Source organism: Xyrauchen texanus, chromosome 3, assembly GCF_025860055.1.
Source record: "Xyrauchen texanus isolate HMW12.3.18 chromosome 3, RBS_HiC_50CHRs, whole genome shotgun sequence".
NCBI classification, from domain to species: domain Eukaryota; kingdom Metazoa; phylum Chordata; class Actinopteri; order Cypriniformes; family Catostomidae; genus Xyrauchen; species Xyrauchen texanus.
In genome coordinates this window covers 42,617,975-42,638,490 of record NC_068278.1, presented here as the reverse complement: position 1 = coordinate 42,638,490, position 20,516 = coordinate 42,617,975, and the positions used below count along the sequence as shown (strand labels likewise).

Here is a 20,516-nt window from a genome sequence, read left to right as displayed (position 1 = left end):
AAAGGTGGCACCAAGACTTATATTTAGACTGAGCTTAAACACCAAGGCTACTGTGCTCTATAATGAAAGGTGTCTATCTGTAGCAATAGTTGTGTTTACAAATGTTCGCCTGTGAAAAGGTGCATGCAGGCGTCATGGCCAGATTTTACAGTTCTATAAGGGTTTTATGATCTCCATGGTATTGACTTTTACAGAGCACTGCCACAGCAGCTTTGAGTTTTAGACACAGTTAGTGACACATCAACCATTAAACAGAGGCACTCTTTACTGGTTTAATTTCAGATGGTTTTGGCGTAGATGGACGGATGGGTGTAGATATGGGAGTAGAAGGTTTGGACTCAGTCAGGATAACCGGCTGGAAGGTTCGTCGTGTGATGGTTTTAACAACTCTGGTCACCTACAGTGAAAGTTATGTAAGTTGAGGAGTCATGAGAAAAGCAGTTATAATGGAAATGTCAACTCTTGTAACAGTAAAAGTGAAAAATGAAAGCCTGTTAAAGTGTTTAAAAAGCAGGGCTGCTTCCCATGAAGCCTAGTTAACAGTCAAGAACAGTCCAAGACATAAACTGCACCAGATCATTTATATTTTATATACATTTTCTGGCAAAACAACAAAAATGCCTTTGAGACCCAATTTTGTCTCATTTTGTCTTTCACCAAACAGTGATTTAAACATTGAATTGAACATTCCATGTAGCAGGGGAAAGATGGATGATTTCCAAGAAGAGAGGGAGAGAGTAACAAAGAAGAGACAGATACAGATAAATTAGTGCTTGTACAATGGACATGTGGCATCTCTCTAGAGCTAGGCTATTCAATTAAAGAGGTCCAGTATACACATTTCCTGCACCGTACTGCCCTACAAAACACTGAAACAGATTGGATCACTATCAGATAGCACTTGACCACATTAAATGAACGGTGTAAATGCACCCAAGACACACTGACCTCATTTACACCTGGTATTAAGATGTGTTTCATGTGATCAAATCACACGTGGACAGTTTTTATCACATAGTTTAAACAGGTTGCAAAATGCACTACCCCTCACTGTCAATAAACCGCTGCATTAAAACAAGTTTAAACTTTGCCGGTTACGAGCGGTTTTAAAAGGAAATAACTGTCAGATTGGAAAAAGATTTAAAAATGTGAATACATACACAAGCAAGAGAACTTTACGGATCTGAGTTTCTGAGATCAACATGCAGGGACACAGAAGAGAAGCACTCTCAGTAAATACAGGTACTCCACTGTGTTGCGGGTTCTTGACTTTTTCAGCTTATTCAGCCATTGCAATGTGAAGAACACGACAGACACTGGAGTCTTGCAATCTTGTCACTATGAACAATGTCCATTTAATTATTCTATTGAAATACACTTGGAATATCCTGCCTCTCTCCTCAAATCCCCACTCGCTTGCCACTCTCTCTTGTTTTCTAATCACTAATCAAAAAGTAGCTAGCGTGAAACTCACATGAAACATTGCTTCACTTGCGCATTTCTGATGAAGCATATTTAGCACTTACAAAGTGCAGAATGCAAGATGAATATCCTTAAATTTGCTTCGGCGATGCAAAATTTATAAGTGAAGTAAAAAAACCCTGACGGTCAATGTGATGGAAAGCATTTGAAATATTAATCAATGTTTTTAAAATTAGAAATTTTTTTTTTGCATTAATACTTAAAATTTGCCGTTGTCATGACAATCAGTGCACGTCTTGCTTGTCTGTCAGCGGTGCACAATAATCGACAGTAGCAAACATATTAATAATAAATAACATTTCCACACTTGTGATTCTGGTATTTAGGTTACCTCTGTCCGAAATTAAAAGTTTGCGTAAACACACATTTTTATGGTACTGTATATACTGCATGTTGCTTCACATTATCTTCTGTGTTGCCTTTACAGTGTAAAGACTGTATTATTAATTATTTTAATAGTTATAATTGTTGGTTCAATATATGTTTATAATTATATAAATTTATGAGACACAATTCACCATCTGGATGGAACCAATCTGGGGTCTGGGTATGCTAATTGGTGACATCAGCTGTAGAAATTGATGAACCCATACTAAAATTAATCTGAAGCGTAAGGGGCTTCGGATGACCGAAAGGGGCTTCGGATTGCCGTTAACACCAAACACATTCTTGTGCCTATATGCGCAGTTTTACATTAGTTTTTCTATGTAAACATGTGCTAGACTGACATATTGAACCAGTGCACTTCATCTCTGTTTAGTTTTTTTAACATCTCCTGCAGGATTGCCGCAGAAGTCCCAAGTCTATGTAGCTAAAGGTGATAAGTCTACTGGATATATTTATGTGACTATTTTCCCATATCTCCATTGATCATTGTATAAAAAATGATTGAGGGGTTACCTCCCCCATCCCATCGGAATCTATGCCCCTGTGGTCTCAGCACAAACACATGACAGAAAGACCCATACATCTGTGCACACATGCAATTTTATTCCTTAGAGTTTCATGGGTCTAATTCATAGATTAGTACAGAGTGTGTACGGTTTAATGACTGAAAGCACATCAGTAGGAGGATTACACTTACAGTAACACTTTATTACCCTCCACTACTGGAGCCGTTTTAGTGTTTGTGTGCACATTAGTTAATACCCAACACATATATGCTTGTGCATGAATATAGATGTTTGTTTTTGTGTGCACACTGATGCATTATAGCAGTAGAGGGCGTGAGGAGGTGACCACCAGCAAATCAAAGCTTTGTGCAGTGATTTCACACCAGTGCTGACTCTATGATTTATATGAGGTACAAATAATGGTGACTGACAAGAGGTGATGTGTGCATGTAAGAATGCATATGTGAGGGAAAGATTTTAACTCACCTTCACATTAGTTGAATTGTCCTTTAAGGAACAACAAAACAAAAGTAAAGGGCAATCAAGACAGTGTGGCTAAAAAGTCAATTCACAGGTGGATGGAACTACAAACAGCTGAATTTCCACACTCTCAAAACAGCTGAGCTGTGATAATAGTAAAGAAGCACTAGTCTGCCATGTTAATCCCTCTTTGATAACAGTAGGGCTGATTAGGTGGATTTCAATACCAGCATTTTCTGGAACTCTCTGACTACTGCACACCAAAAACATTTAACCCCATAAACACTTTCCAACTAATCTAGAAAAAAGGTTTTTACAGATAACATGACAGATAATGGTTATATATATATATATATATATATATATATATATATATATATATATATATATATATATATATACACATATACACACACACACACACACACCTGTATGTATGATTCAGTGAAACATTCTATGAAATTTGAAATGATACTTCTGTGTTATAGTGCAATTCTATCTTTTTATATAGTACAATGTATGTATATGGGTGTTTTTTTAACAGGCACTTTTAGCTCTGTGGTCTTCTAGAAAGTTTTGTTTAAAAAAAATATTTAAATAGTCCAACAGCGTATTCATGTACATGCATCAAAGGAAATGTATGTCATTGTCTTCTGAAATGTCATGAAAATTCCCACCAAAGTGTTTTTTTCACCATCTCAAATTCTGTATTGTGTTTAGTTGAAACCTGTGACAGAAATAAATGGAATAAAATGGCTAACTTCTTTTTCATACTAAGACCAACTTCATAGCTAACATTATATGCATCCTAAATACAAACAAAGAATTAATATTTACACACTTTTTGCAAAATTTTGTAAAAAAATTATAGCTTGATTGGAAATGATGCCTAATAAGAATATTCAGCTCAAATTATATTTACCTTTAGTTCACTTTGTTTTCTTAAAACACCACTTCATATGTCATTTAAAGCCTGATCTTTGATGAAACTTGTCAAGTACACCAACTTCAGAAAAAAACTTGTTTGGTGTGGTGGAATTACATTGAATGTCTGGGTATGAGACAAAGCTAAAACAGTAAAATATATACATAAAAGGCATTTGAAAAGTACCGCAAATAAATAATGAAGGCATGGTAAAAAAAAATGCTTCATAGTCAGTTTTAATGTGACCTTTATGAAACAAAAATCAACCACCGGGACATAAAAATGCCCAAAGTTGAAGAAACACCCATACAATTAATATCTTTTGACAATAAACTATTTGATATGAATAGTTTGATATGATGAGGTTTTCTGCAAGTTGATCTGTTCCTCATTAAAGTACGTCACAAGTTAAACTGAAAAGATGCTCTGAGAATGTGAGTGCCTGCATTACTTGCATGTACAAATATAATGATTACCATCCTAATAAAGGCTTACACATAGTACACAGAGACAGTTCTAAATGAAAAATAATTGAAAAATGTTAGCATGTATGCATACCTTGGTCTCAGTGCGGCGTGTGGTCCCATCTTCAGAGGTAACCACAGAAACATGAGAGGTGGGTGTGCCAGGGTCCTCCTCTATGGTTACTGTCTCTTCTACAACCTCCTGAGGCTCCTGCATCATGGCCAGTGATGTCTGGTTACTGGGACTCTGCTCCTGTGAGATGAGCAAATGGCAGTGGTTAAAGGTCAGAGGTTAGTGACATGGGCTTAGCTGAGCAATTAGGAGAAGAACCTTTAAGAGCTTTAAATTATATAAGAGGGATGAGTTTCATAGTGCTTATCATGTTTAATTAACCATGGAGAGCATCTGACTTATAAGCAAACTGCATTTTAAGTTTAAAGATATTTTCTAACCAATGCAGGTTCTATAAGACTCCAAGCAAGTACTAGGATGCAGCAAAAAATGGCAACAATAAAAAGTGCTTCCACAAAAATCCACATTTGGCAAAAATTAAGATTAAATAGGTCTGAAGGGCAACAGGTACTATTTCTAATACAGGAAGGGGAGGAATGTTTTAGCCAAGTACTCAGGATTAAACTCAACCTGGATCAGACCCACTGGACAAGAGGGTTTACTAAAGATGCCTGACAGAAATGAGAGCGGAATGAAACAAATACATAAAAACCCCTGCTGTGACATCCTTATTAATGAAAATATGAAGCATGTGAAGGAGGTAACTTTTGAACACATGAAAAAAAATTAAACGGGAAGAAATAAACAATGTGACTCAGGGTACAACCTGGGTAGAACTGTGTGTTTGGCAGCAGCACAGGGGGGCTCATAAGGGATGATGTCATAGGCAGCCATTTGTTTTCCATCCATCTTTGAGAGTATTAACGAGCGGGCAATGTTCCATTGATTATCCATTGATTGGAAGGCTTTGAAGTCTGTGCGAGGTCAAATTTCGCTAATCGTTCACTTCTACCCTTTCATATCTCTGTATCACTTCTCTGGCAGTTACATTGGGTTTGCCTGACCAACCTCACAACTACTACTTAAAGAGAGCAAAGTCAAATAAACTTCTACTTTCTTGGATGAGTAAGCTTCAGCTGCTCTTCTAATTGGTTGTGTTTTTAACTTTTTTTTTTTTTAAGAGGAGTGAAGAATTGATAAAGAGATTGATGACTGATGAGAATGAAAAGAAAATCTGATCTGAAGTGCCTCACTCATAATAGCCGAGTACCATATGGATTATGCAGACATACAGCACAGAAACAAAGCTTTGATTAACTTCCTGACAGCCAAGAAGCAGGGTTGAGCAAAATGTAATATGAGAAAGTAATGAGCGACTTCTAAAGAGTCTATTAGCATCCCTGTGAAAGCTGAGATAAATAGGCCTCTTTTCAACAAGAAGCAGAAGAGGGAAATAAATTACAAAATAGTATCTTATAAATCCCAGTGGGCATTGCTGGTTCGATTATGAAACCATCCACACATTGGCCAGCAAAATTAATCCCACAAAACTCTGCATGTAAAACGAGGATACTCCTGTGATAATCTAGAGCACGGAAAAGCCAACAATCACTTTGCAGGAGTAACAAAGTTCAGAAGCTGAGAGCAGAGTTTGAGGCAAATAAGCAAATAAGAGTCAGGAGATGTTATAGAGGATTAAATCATTCGACTAAGAAGTCTTCTCTATAGCAACCAAACTGGAATGCATCTGATATCCAAATGCACAGCAAAAAAACTATTTTTAATCAGGGTTTTCACCTTGTATTCTAGAAAAATATAAAAGACATTGTTTTTGGAAAATATATCTTTAATATACTGTATTGTCTCATTCCATTGGCCATAATTCCATAATTTTACTTGTTTTTAGCTAAATGTTGTGATGCTTAGGCATCTTGTTTTTTCAGCAATTCGAGACATGTTTTTTTTTTTTTCTTGGCACCATGTCAATTTAAAAAGAACAAACTTTTTTAAAAAAGTGTGTACACCTGTGTTGTGTTTTATCCATTGCTCTGCATCAAGCTTTTTTAAGCTTAAGAACACATTCGGTTTGAATGCACCCTAAGAATGTTAAAATAATAGAAAACAAGAGAAAGATACTGATTAAGAAAATTTAAATTTTTTTGCAAGGTGTGAAACTTCTCACTACAATATTTAAAACCATGGATAAGCTTTTTCTTAAAAAAGTTCTTACACAAATATACAAATGAGACCACCAAAGTTGATCTGTGAGAGAGCTGAAGCAAGTTCTACTTTATTTACTGTATAAAAATAAACACTTGACCATTACATCAATACCTTTAAGGAATCACACAGGAAGTGAAACAGTTTCATGCTCACCGGCCATCCATGAAGTTTGTTTTCCCAGTGAAATTACCCAACTGGACTTTAAATGAAACCCCCTCTAGCACTGATGCGCTAATTTTTTATGCGAAATAAAGACTCTTTAGTCAGCCAAACAGATAGACAGAGATATGAAACCCCCTCTAGCACTGATAGATAGAGAGAGAGGAGAGAGAGAGAGAGAGAGAGAGCGATATGGCCTCAGGGCAGGTTGAGAATTTTGACTTCAGTGGGGTCTTCAAGGATGATCCGCACCGCATGGGGGAAAATCTGCTGCCACAGATACCTTCTTTGCCTCCATTACAACTATTACACAGGTGAACTCCTGAACCCAGCGCTGCGCTTGTGTGTTTATGTGCGTGCACTTGCATAGTGTGTCTCACAGAACTGAGAGGACTTTACGGGAAAGCCACGAGGTTCAGAAAAAGAGCACGTTTCCCTGAGTTTTCATTTGTTCTAATTTTAGAAAGTCTGGAACAACCACAATCTTCTATTCTGGAGAAAGACAATAGACTGGCAATAATTACAAACATTTGGTGTATGTCTAATACTATAATCACAGGTTTCTTGTCTTCCTTTAGAACAATAAATTTGTATATAGTAACACTTAATAAATCACAAAGCATTGAGCGGTAACTTTTATCTGTGTAAAGTGGCTGGGGCAAACTGCGGGACACTGCGTTAGAGGGTGTTCCTTAGCAACAGGCCAAGGAGCGAATGTCAACAAAGGACATTGTTAAGGAAACTAGTTAAAGAAAACAGAATGACCGCAGTTCACCTAGAGTTTCTTTGTGTGAGAAACTCAAAGGAGCTTTCATGAACGTTATATGACTCTCTGGAATACTTGATCTCTGTTTTGAGAACTGTGGCATTCTGCGGCCATATATTTTTGTATAAGGACTGTTGAATTTCCTACATAGATTATCTAGTTTTCATGCATCTCACTCCATGGTTTCCCTTCTTAAATTATTTCAACTTAAATGTTTCATGTCCATTTATATATTTGGTATATACTGTAAGCATGCAATAAGTATGATATAGTACAGTCAGTTGGTCATTATCACAAAATAAACATATTCTGACTGTATATTATCCCTTATTTCATGTTTCAAATCTTCAATACTTTTCATCATTGATATGAATTTGTACATAATTAAGGGTTTGTTAATTACACAGCATGGTGCTTTACTAAGAAGGAAATAAGTGGCTTTTAATTTCATCCTTTTTCCTGGCAAGTAGCAGCACAGAGATGTCTGAGATAAATATCAGTCTTTTACAATGAAAAATTGAGACTGCCCTGGAGAAGATAAGGTGAGCCGGAGCAAATAGTGTAGATAGGCAAATGAGAGAAGCAACTGGCAATTAAAAAGCTTTTGAATAGTGGTGTCACTCAGGTGGTTATCAGTTCTGTTCCTGATCAATGCTGGATAATAGATGAGTCTGAAAAGCACCCAGACCACCCATCTGTAAAGCTCAGAGAGCAACATCAGTGCTCTCTACACCACAAAATCAACAACCATCTAATGTGTTTCTATATTTGCTTTAAGGCTGAATTTATAACAGAAGGTCTATTTCTCATTTCAATGCGTAGTCTAGGAATTTAAAGGTGAGGTGTGTAATTTCTGTGCCACTTTCGGCACCAAACTGAAATGGAAACTGAACTCTCCAACCGTCTTCAATTTTAAGATGCTCAAACAAAACCTTAACCTACAGAACACAAAGTTTAGATCAGTTACTAGATACATAATAAAGACTAAGGCTACGTTCACACAGTCAGTTTTTGCGATTGACAACAGCATTTACTTACAGGTGTGAGTCTTGAAATGTCCTGTTCAGACAACATCTTATAGTAGCGGCTAGAATAATGTCTGTGTGAACGAACAACTGAAGTCAAGCCCATATTCTAACACCTGTAACAATAGTGACAGTAACTAAATTAAACATCAAGGATGGCGACATTCATAACACCAGCCTTGCGCCCCATTTTATGAATTACATTCCTTGCATATATGGTTTTTGGCCTCTGGCTTCAGTGAAAGAAAGGTTAGATCTTCGGATGACATGCAGCTCATATCTCCATCTCTGTGAATTAACGAAACCCCTCATGATTAACACGAGACACACGTGTACAGTGCAACATGGCTTTCACACTATATGACATGAAAGACAACTAGTTGTCCATACGGTTCCGTTTACACAGCACAGGTCTGCCGAAAATGTCAGTTTAGCTATAGAATGGGGTTGTCACTCTCATAAATAACTGACTTGTGTGAGAATGTAACCGTATTAAGCACTCAAAACAGGACTGACAACCATATTCTGCTGCTGTGTGAACATGGCCTATGTGAAACTATATGGCTGGGCGATATGGCCAAAATTGTTATCATGATAATCTTTTTCATATTGTTCGGTATCGATATTTATCACAATATACATTTACACATTGCACTTTCTTTTTTTATTTCAAAGCTGAAGAAAAATGAATTCTAAACAGTCAAAATAGTCTCAACAAAACTGCACAGGGGGTCCAGAGACAGACAAAGCAGTGGGGTCTGCGGGATCTTTTACCAATTTTACCGTCTTTTACCGTTTATCAATTGAAAATTAATGTTAAAAGATCATCTGTTTGTTCAGAAGCATAGTGACAGCAGTTCAGTATTTGTTGGAATATTTTTACATAAAAATTTTATATTTTTTATATTTCTTTAGAGTCAGATACCCAAGTATGGGGACATAGAAGCCCTTGTGACTGTGGAATGATGCTGAATGTGGGTTCAGGGGTGTCCCGAGAGAAAATGTAGAAAACGTTTTTTTTTATTCATTAAAAAAACATTTGTATATTTTCATTAAAGTGAGAGACTAGTCTACCAACTAGTAATTTTAGTCTTTCCTTATCAATTCCAGACATCTAATTAATTTTCACAAAATTATAACAGAAATCAATTTGTTTATTATTAAAGGCTCGTAACATGCTGATTAATAAACATTTAGAAGGGAAAAACGTTATGGTCTAAACGGTGCTTTGAAACCACGTTAACTCATGTGGTGCTTCATATCTACACACATGCAGGAAAAAGAGGCAATGCGTGCGGAGCAGGACAGGGCAGAAATCATGCATGTTTGGTGTGAGAGAACAATATTCAAGATTACAGCGCAGAAAGATCAGAGCTGTTGTCCACACACGGTTGTTCTGTCGCGCTCTTCACTAGAGATGATGAGAGCGTGCAACCGTTATCATGAATTCTTGTGGTGCGGATGGAATCAATCTGGTGTCCGACGTAAACTAATTGTTAGCAAAGCAGCTAGCATTAGCAAGTTCATCCAGTCTGACCCTCTGTTACCACTGGCACGTTGTGAGCGAAGCTGAGTGCGTTTTCAATTAATTCATATGAAAGCCGAGCGTCATGTTCGCAAGGTGGATCATAGGATTGGCAACGGTGTGGAGCAAGCTCTCTCCTAGCGCTTAGAGCGGATTTCAGAAAGCCAAACTGCTTGTGTTTTAGCGACACGCAGTAAATATCGAAAATTCCTCAAAAGCTTATTGTGGATTTTCTTTATCGTGATATATATCGATATCGTTTTATCACCCAGCCCTATGTGAACTGATATTATTTCCTGTTGCTCTGAATGAAAAAAGCCTCTGATTTCCACAGATTAATTTGTCTCCATTAAACTTTCTCATCAAATTTGCACAGTGAGTGAAACATCACCATCTAACCTAATATCACACTCTGAGAAGGTCAGAGACATACAGAGAGGATTCATTTCCATGCCTCCAATTTGTTTATTACAGTCGCCATGCATCACCTGGGCAATGGCCTCTCCCACAGTAATGCATTGCACACTGGTTAACAGGATTTCAGTCAGACCTCATGGCAGCAATCATCGGTAAGATCTTACACAACTAATCCCTCTGCAAAGAGCATTTGTATAACCTTGAATTGTAAGAGTTTCTCATCAAATTGCTGTCTTCCTAGCATCCGTCTTCATGACCAAGAGTCACACCGTGCAGTGATGTGACAGTGAGTGGGAATTAGCTTTCATCTCACTGTGCTGTACACATGGAGAACTGAGCAGATAAATCAGGCAATTAAAAAAAAACTAAATAGCTAAGAAGAGATCTCAGATCTCTTCTAAATATCCACCTGGGGCTGGTGTAAATGGAGGAGGGTAACTGAATGGAGGTGACACAAATGTAGGCGTCGTGGTGGCGTAGTGGGCTAAAACACATATCTGGCAATCAGAAGGTTGCTGGTTCAATCCCCACAGCCACCACCATTGTGTCCTGACCTCAAGTTTGCTCCAGGGGGATTGTCTCTGTAAGTGCACTGTAAGTCGCTTTGGAAAAAATGTCTGCCAAATGCATACATTTAAATGTAAAAGCTCTCTTCTCAAACTTGCTGCCTACAGAGGCAGCATTTTAAAGTAGGTGGACTACATGATGGCTGTTCAAAATATTGGGCAACTTACTGAAATTAAGCTGCTCTCTAAGATACCATGTAACAGCCAAATATTCTGGCTGCATTGTATGTATCCTTTGTGGAAAGGCAATTTTATGATACATCCAAGATGGTAGACGAAATGTACACTGTCATTCAGAAAATTGGGGTCACTTGACGGAGATGTTTCTCATGATCTTAAAAACCTTTTGTTCTGAAGGTATATGCTTAAATGGTTGATATTAGTTTTGTAGACAAAAATATAATAGTGCCAACATATTAATATATTTACAAAACATTTACAGTAATACTGTTCAGTAATGAGAATCATCATTGAAAACAATAGGATTAGTATAAGTAAAACTTCAGGACATGTTGCAGTAATGAAAATCGGGCAGTAAAATGGACTCATGCAAAAAAAAAAAATGTGGTCCTATATGTAGGCTTGGGATCAACAAGTTAATCTCACAAGTTGCTGAGTTGAGTTGCTATGTAGAGCAATCCATATCATTATGAGGTTCTATTTCAATTAGGATGCTAAGCTGCCTATGTAGGCAGAAGAAAGTTAGGCAGCTCACTAGGTTTTAGAACAGAGCATAAGAGATGGCAGCCCAGCTCTTCACACTCTCAATAGACCAGCTGATGCCCTGAGTTTGACTCTTGAGCCAAATTGCAGCCCACTCATGAACTCAGGTTCAGCTAAGCCCGAGCCAATGGATGGCTGTGTCCGACCCCTAATGGGGTATGCATGGAAGGGTGAGGTGCCAGGCTGTGGCATTTCATCGAGAGCTGTGAGTAACAGATAGTCAAATGTATTTAGTGTTGACGTCTAGCAGATAGGATTAGCGAAAAAAGGGACAGAAGCAAGAGGAATGAAAGATAAATAGGGAGATAGAGAAGAAACCAGGCTGTAATTTCTTTGCTAATCTGCTTGTCCTTATGGGTGATCCAGTGCCATAAACCCATCCTCTCATCTCTCGAACATGGGGGCCTCATTTTAGACATTCCTCATTCTTTGACCACATTTGTTTCTCCAACAACAGCAGAAGCTTTGAGAAGCCTCTCTTTCTCTCCTCTGCCACCCCTGACCACCTCTTTTGTTCTTTTGTTCAAGATTCCCAGGTCTGGACAAAAAGAAAATTTAAAATGGTGACTGATCAGAACAGCCAAAGGACCACATCTCTCCCTTTGAAAATTGAAGTATTTATTCAATTAAAGCACAACTTTTAAAGCTTTGTTTGCTCTAATGAATAAAAATACATGATCTATGTGATTCCATTAACCACCCACCGGTCTTAATAGATTAAAATATTTTTGTGATGGTAATTCAAAATATCAGGAAATAATTAGCCACATATCTAAATCACACCCTTATGGATTTTTTGCATTGCGTGGCATACAGTGGGGCTTGAAAAAGCACATTCTCACCCTCACCCCTGCACTTACACTCATATACTTTATTTCTGCTTATGATCAGCACTCCCTCTCTGGAATGCAACTCAAACAACAAAGCCAGAGCTCATACCACTCCTGTATGGCAATACAACTTATTAAACACAGTAAAGATGAAGCAGCAGGATAAAAATCAAAAACTAAAACCCAACCCTTCCCAAAATACTACAATAAAAACAGTAGTCTGCTTTAGTTGAAACCTGTGAAAACAACAGGGCAGGGCTATAGGAGAAGAGATAGGCTTGTTGTGGAGTTGTTTGTTTAAATAGAGGGTGTGAATGGGAGCGAGAGAGCAAGACCCCAACCACTAGGAAGCCAGAGGACAGTGGCAATAAAATTAGTAGAGTGAAGGAGGGCACAGATGCACACACATCAACACAACCCTACGCACCACAAATACTGCTTTCTGGCTGTAAGAAATGTGGTCTCCAGGGAGAAGCACTGGGAGCATTTGCCAAGGATCTCCATGCTGCAACTGTGGGCAAGGCAGGAAAGACATGTGTTTGACTTCCTCTAGCTCTACCGACAGCAGCTCCCACTGTCCTTTTTGTCCTGTTTGTTGCTTCTGCCACTGTACGTCCAGCTGTTAGAAGATTAAATCTCAGGCCTTGGGACCAGCCTGCCACTGAAACACAACACTCCAATACCGATACACTGAGGACTGGATAGCAGGCAGCGAGGCACAATGGGCTGCATTGAACATTTCAATGTTCTACTGTATAAATGGGGTTTTCAACTATTACAGACCCATGCACCCTAACTTAGACTAGGAGAGTCTGAATATATAAGAGCTAGATCGTCTCTGTAACATTTTTATTAACCTCTTCAACTCTGGTGCATTTTTTGCCTGCTGCCTGCAATGTTTCACTCTCAAATTGAAAAGCTCACCATACACACATAAGTAGACAAATTGCATAAAATTGGTCTCTTTTTACAGACAACCCCCCAAATTTTAAGAAAATATTCCAATCTTTCATAAATAATATTGTATATGTGTGTGTGTGTGGGGGGGGCGGGGGCGAGTTCTCGAACTTTATAAGCATGTAATTCTGGTTCCGTTTACTCTATCTCCCTGCAAAAAGTCTTATTTCATTCCACTAGAGGGCATCAAGTACTAGGACATTTTGATTTCCATTCATCACAATATAAAGACCTGAAATGTAGGTGGCACTCTAATGCAGCTACCAGTCATTTTTTTTTTTTTCAATTTTTAATTGCATGCATGTTTTCCTACTGTTTGGTCATCTCGGCCTCTGAATAGACTAGAAGCTCTATCTAGGGGTCTTTGTAAAACTGAGAGCTGCTTTGCAATGATACACAACATTTCATACACTCACTAAGCACTTTATTGGGAACACCAGAATACATACTTATTCATGTGATTATCTAATCAGTAAATCGTGTGGCAGCAAATGAATAAAATCATGCATATACAGGTCAGAAGCTTCAGTTAATGTTCACATTCACCATCAGAATGGGGAAAATATCAGATAGGCTACAACAGCATTAGACCATATCGGGCATTTTATACAGACAAATATGGCAAAGACGAGTTTAATATATGTACAAACAATCTGCATTAATTGTGTAATTCTCTGTGCATATAAAACTTATAATCACTATCGGGCTGTTGACTCAAGTAACAAAATGGAACTTTTCACAGACTGTAATGACATGTTTCTACCTTTTTATCAGCTTAAATCTAACAAACATTTTTATATTTGTAAGTTTTTATTTCCTGTAAATTTATAACATTATACTTTGTATTCTATTACCCTGGAACAAGTTTAAAAAAACAAGTTACGCCCCACAGAGCCCTGTTAAAGCAGTGCTTTAATGGGAGCCTATTGCAGATACCTGTACCATTAGATTTCATGGGAGTAAACATCGATGTTTATTTTGAATTCGCACTCTCTTGCACCCGAGCAAGAAATATTCCTTGGAACTACAACTTCTCATATTGATGAGAGGCTGATCCCCCTAAGGCTAAAATCCTGGAATCGTTATAGAGTGATTGTTCCTCTTCACTTTCAGTCTATCAAACCTTTATCTCTTCCAATGTGCAGCCAATCAGATGTGATTAAATCAGTGATAGATTTTATGATTGTGTATGTGTGCATATGGGCACAAATGGGTCACACTAGTGAGAAAATTGTTGCTCTAACATGCTTCAGGAAAAGGAAGGACATGCTGTCATGGAAACCCTTGCTGATTTACAGCATGTCTTATACTGTACAGTGAGATAAAGGCTCACTGTACACTGTACAGCCAATGTATCCAGTGACTTAAGGAGATGTGCAGGATGGCACAGACCTCAAAGCTCAATGCAATCTATCCTGCTCTGCCTGGATATATTTATTGCGGTAATTTTAAATCTGAGCATAAGTTCTTTATGGTTACATATTTATGAAGTCTTGTGCACCATGTACAAATATTTATAAGGAATAGCCATTTGTACATTGGTCATCCCATCTAATTGTTAAAACATTACTTACACATGTCATAAACCTTTCAGCGCCTGAACTACACTTCACATATGCTAAAAGCGACAAGCATTTCATGGCCCATTGACTAATGTGTTGCAGCTCTGTTCTGTTTGTGCATGTGCTGCACTGCTGAAGTGTTCAGGAATGGTGTCTGGGAGCTCGGTCAACCATCTGCGTGTTACGCCGTCACGATGACGGTTTGTGAAATCAAGGAGCGGCCAGACGATCCATTAGAAACCCTCTTGGTCCCGTATGTGCCATAGAGATGATGTGGCTATTCATACCTCATGTGAAAGGCCCATCTGTAAGCAATATTCTCACAGGATCCGATGAGCCTTAAAAGCACTAGCTACAAGAAGAAACTGGATCTGATCCTTTGGGCTTTGGAGGAAGCAGAATGCTCCACAGCTACACAACTATAATGTTGTATATCATAATAAAATTTCAGCAGGCCAGTCAAAGCTGTTGAAACATCACTTGCATAAAAAACCTAGTGAGTTACTTACAGATGCAACATTTTAAGTCATCATAGGTGCACTTCTAACACATAAACTGTTGTATAGGCAACTTAAATATGCTGCCACCTAAGATACCTTTTGGTCAAATTCAAAAGCAGCATAGCATGTATACTATGTATACTATTGCATGCATTAATATTGAATATAAACACTTAATTCATCCCATACAGGGGTATATAAATGAAAAATACATTAACTAATTAAAAACTGACTGTTGTACTCAATATTTGTGTGTACTACAGGTATGAAAGTTTATCCTTATTACAGTATTGCATTATTATCTTAGCAGAATACAAATTCAAACTCTATTGAAATTAGTCGATTCACCCATGTGTTTGAAAAATGTTAGGATCGCCATTTGCATGACGCATTATGTAATGGTTACTGCCTATGTACAGCATTGTATATAGCAAACACAGCTGACTCTTAGTCGGCAATGTTGTGTCGATCAAATAAGGACAGGAAGGGAGGAGAGATACTGAACGTGAGGGGCAAGAAATAAAGAGATACAAACAGAGAGAGAAATTGAGACAAGAGAACAAAATTTTTTTGTGAAAGTGATGCTGGGGCATCATTACTCCTAATGTATTCCAGCCCACTGCCATTCAATTTCGGCAGCCCACTACGAAGGTGCATTTGATTAGAGGCAGATTGGATTTTGATTTCTGGAATATTGCCTCCTAATTGCCTGTTTAGATTTCTAATCATAGACTAATGGGACACAACAAAAGAGATTGTGGCTAATAAACCAATATCTGAAGCGTAGCTAGTTCATTCCCGTTACTCCACTATGGAGATGGAGTCCTCTTTCATAAAGTAAAACAAAGGGAATTATTGTGCATACCTTGCGATTATAACAATCTGTGAGTTGCTGCCGAGTGTCACACAAAACATGCTCTTTATGAAAGCATGGAAGTAAATTATAATTTATGCCACAGCTCATGCTGTAGAAGTTATAGAATGACTTCCACAAACTTTTGTAATAAGCCTCTGATGAACGGTACCACAAAGTCGCACTCTTCACTCAGACATCTAAATGCAAAACCAAACCTATGAAGTTGAGGTGAGAGGAATTTTATGCTGGTGGAGTCATAGTGATTTCTAAATATCAAATGGAGCTCTAAGCATTTTCGCTTCTCCTACGAATCCAGGTCATGAAGTATTCATGCTGTTGGCTGGTCCATTTCCCACTTCAAGAGCCCAGAGTTTGGACTCACTCAAGGGAAAAGATAAATCAGCCCTAGCAGGATTGCTGGTTTTAGCTGGTTTAAGATGGTCTAACTGGTAGCCTAGCCTGGCCAAGCTAGTGCTCAGCTGTTTTGGCAAGCTGGTCTCCCAAAGTGCGCAAAACTCCTCTAAAAAAACAGAAAACCAGACAACCCTGTTGCAAAATCTAAACAACCCCCTAATCCTAAAGCTCCGTTCACACCGCCGGTGGTGACATTGTCGCTTTGTGTCAATAGCTGCCACTCTATTGTTATTGGTGGACTGCACAACTGGCCATAGTTGGCTTTTGAAATGCTGATTACAGATGATACTGCAGATAAAACTAAGATATCATTCTAATCTGACAAGGAATCAGTTCTCTTGCATGTATAAATTAACATTCTGAAGATGAGAGCATTTTATACTGTATAATCTGCAGCAGTGCTTAAGGCACCAACAACATGAACATTATATCAACATATGAATCAAACAAGGATGCAACCAAATTTTCAGGATTGGGAGGGACCAAATGCAATAATTAAATAACCATGGCAAAAACCCATGTCAGTAGATCTGATTATTCATATTGTGGGTGGGAGGGACATGTCCCCCACAATGTCTATGGTGGTAATGGCCCTGAAATCAAACTCACAATGCTGACATGGATTTCCACGCATCATTTTATTAGCCCATATCCATGTATGTGGTTAAAGACAATGTAAATCGCTCACAGAAACTTTTATCTTGCCCCCCTTGCCTGCATTTGTCAGCAGTGTCTTCACTCACAGCAGAAGTGTGACGCTTGACATTTGCATAAAGTTGACATTTTCCCAGCTTGTCTTGTCGTTTGCCATGGCAATATCTATCGCCAATGGTCGCAGCAGCTCGTGTCACCTGAAGTCCCTGTGCTCTCATTGTAAATAAATGTGATAGTGTTGCTATGTCCTGCTATGCCGCTGGCGGTCTGAACAGGGCTTAAGTATTACCGTAAACTTTGGTGATACAGACATAAATAATACCTCAAATCGTCCAGCTTGTTGAGGATAGGCGTGCTATTACTTTTCTAATTGATTGGAGTTAAGTATCTGGTTGGTGATAAATCAGGTGAAAGAATCCCATACATTTACATTGCCATATATAGGTACCAGATTATCATAGAGACTTTGGAGTGGGCTCTTTTCACCAACAACCTATCAATGCAGATAACCATAGCAGCCACAAAGTAATGCTCTAAAAACCATCCAGGACAACCTAACATTGTGGCAGTGTGTTTTGCATTTGGAAACACAATTCAGATTTTCTTCAGAAAAATCTAACCTGTTAAAATAAATCTGTTAAATATACAGTAAGATTTTGGCAACTTTGGTTAAAAATATACTAATACTATAACAAATATTGTGACCATGTTCTGGCTTTATTAAAAATAAGAAGAAACATAACTTTAAAAAAAAAAAAAAAAAAAGACATATTTTACAGTGTATTATCACTATTATAAAGGAGAAATGAAAGCCAATTAGTCTTTTAACATTTTTAGGAGCAGAATAATCATTACCGGGTGTGGAATGAGTATCAAGAGATATCACAGCTGCTCATAGCCGGTCTGATTTCAAACCCTCATTAGTGCAGGAAGCAGCAGTACTGGGTGTGCTGAGAGGAATAGCTTGTTTGTGTATCTCTGTGCGCATCCGAAGTTGTGTCTTGTCCAGAGACAGAGTATCCTCTAACTAATTAAAGCTGGATTCCTGGAAGTGGAATCTGAACAGCTCAAGCCATACAGCTGCCAAAATCATTTAAATTAACTTCAACACCTCTGCCTTTCATTGGCCAAATACAAGTAAATTCCAACATCTGACTCTACTCTCAAGAAACACTGCAAAGCTGAAATGTCAAGGCAGTGGTGTATAATAACCAATCAACACCATTAAACCTAAAAACAATCTACCACAACAGTCCAAGCAGAGATCTTTCAGTGAATGTCCCAATTCCATGAATGGTGTGCTTGTATTCATGGTGGCATGTGTTACATTGCTGGAGGTTTGGTACAAACACAGAAAGACCGTGATCATTGTATCAGCACAGGAAGGAAATGCTAAGGAGCTCTCAAGACTTCCTGTCCTAACCGCCTGGAATTCAGATCCACCCCTGCCACACAGGAAGGTAGTTAATCACAGTTTAATGAGAGTGTAAATCATAAACAAAATGACTCAGTATGGGACAGTCACAAGAAACATTTAAACCACAGCCTTGATAAGATATTGCTAGGTTTTTAGAGGCTTGCATCTATATTCATTCAACAATCTCATGACTAATTTTGGAAGGGTGTTTAGAGAGTTTAGTCATTAGTAATATATCAGCAGTCTGACATGGGTTCACAGAGGAGATCTGTGCCAGTCAATGAAGCCTTTAAATAGAGAATGAGGTAAGTGCAAGCTGACACGTAACACATTCTGGCAGAATTAAAGGAATGCTATATAACACTGTTCCACAGTCAGGCAGACGTCAGGTGGTTAGAATGGGCAGCAACATCTCCTCATCACTGACCCTCAACACTGGAGCCCCGCAGGGCTGTGTTCTAAGCCCACTCCTCTATTCCCTGTACACACATACATGACTGTGTGGCAACACACAGCTCCAACACCATCATTAAGTTTGCTGATGATGCGACGGTGGTAGGTCTGATCACTGACAATTATTAAACATCCTACAGAGAGGAGGTGCACACTCTGACACACTGTTGTCAGGAGCACAACCTCTCCCTCAAATTCAGTAAGACCAAGGAGCTTGTGGTGGACTTCAGGAGAAAGAGAACAGAGAAAAGAGAGACAGAGAACACATTCCCATTACCATCAATGGAGCACCGGTGGAGAGAGTCAGCAGCTTTAAGTTCCTCGGTGTCCACATCTGAGGAACTCACATGGTCCGACCACACCGAGGCCATTGTGAAGAAGGCTCACCAGCGCCTCTTCTTCCTGAGACAGCTGAGGAAGATTGGAATGAACACCACATCCTCACACAGTTCTCCACAATTACAGTAGAGAGCATCCTGACTGGCTGCATCACTGCATGGAATGGCAACAGCACTGCCCTCAACCGCAAAGCCCTGCGAACTGCCAGACATATCATTGGAGGTGAAGTTCCCTCCCACCAGGACATCTATACCAGGCAGTGTGTGAAAAAATTTCAGAGGATCATCAGAGACTCCAGCCACCCAAGCCATGGGTTGCTCTCACCACTACCATCAGGCAGATGGTATCGCAGCATCAGGACACGCACCAGCCAACTTCATGCCAGCTTCTTCCCCAAAGCAATCAGACTTTTGAACTCTTGATCTCCCACAATCAATATACATCAGCACTGCACTTTATTAATATTATAATCTTATATCTCACACTGGACTGTCATAAATTATATTCTCTCTTAACAATGCTGGCAACTGACTATCAACCAACATGAGTGAATACAGCACAATACAACATACTGTATATTTTATATATACTATTTTTAATGTATACTGGGTATTCTATATTTTTTATATGTGTATTCTATATTGTTTGTATTGTATACTGTACATTGTATATTATTATTTGTATATAATGTTGTAAATTTGATGTTCATTTTAAATTGGTATATGTTTATCACTGTCATGACTGCTATGTTAATCAGAACTGCACCCAAGACTGTCACCCACTGTTGCACTTGTGTATATGGTTGGGGTACAATAAAGAGAAAGAAAAAGGCAAGGGTGTGGAACAGTATGAGGGATAGATGACAGAATTTAA

General features: G+C 38.5%; 1 protein-coding gene across 8 annotated transcripts in view; it reads right to left on the bottom strand.

Moving 5' to 3' along the window:
* The window catches only part of LOC127624161 (splicing regulator ARVCF-like), a 244,611-nt gene that overhangs the window by 74,450 nt on the left and 149,645 nt on the right, over positions 1-20,516 (bottom strand). For 5 of the 8 annotated variants that reach the window (XM_052098852.1, XM_052098900.1, XM_052098877.1 and 2 more), the window contains 3 exons: positions 4,339-4,497; positions 2,862-2,882; positions 269-397 (listed from right to left, as the gene is read on the bottom strand). In XM_052098852.1, coding sequence (XP_051954812.1) covers positions 269-397; positions 2,862-2,882; positions 4,339-4,497 — 309 coding nt within the window. The remainder of the gene's footprint in view (positions 1-268; positions 398-2,861; positions 2,883-4,338; positions 4,498-20,516) is intronic. The other 3 variants (XM_052098861.1, XM_052098886.1, XM_052098871.1) reach the window with 2 other exon arrangements.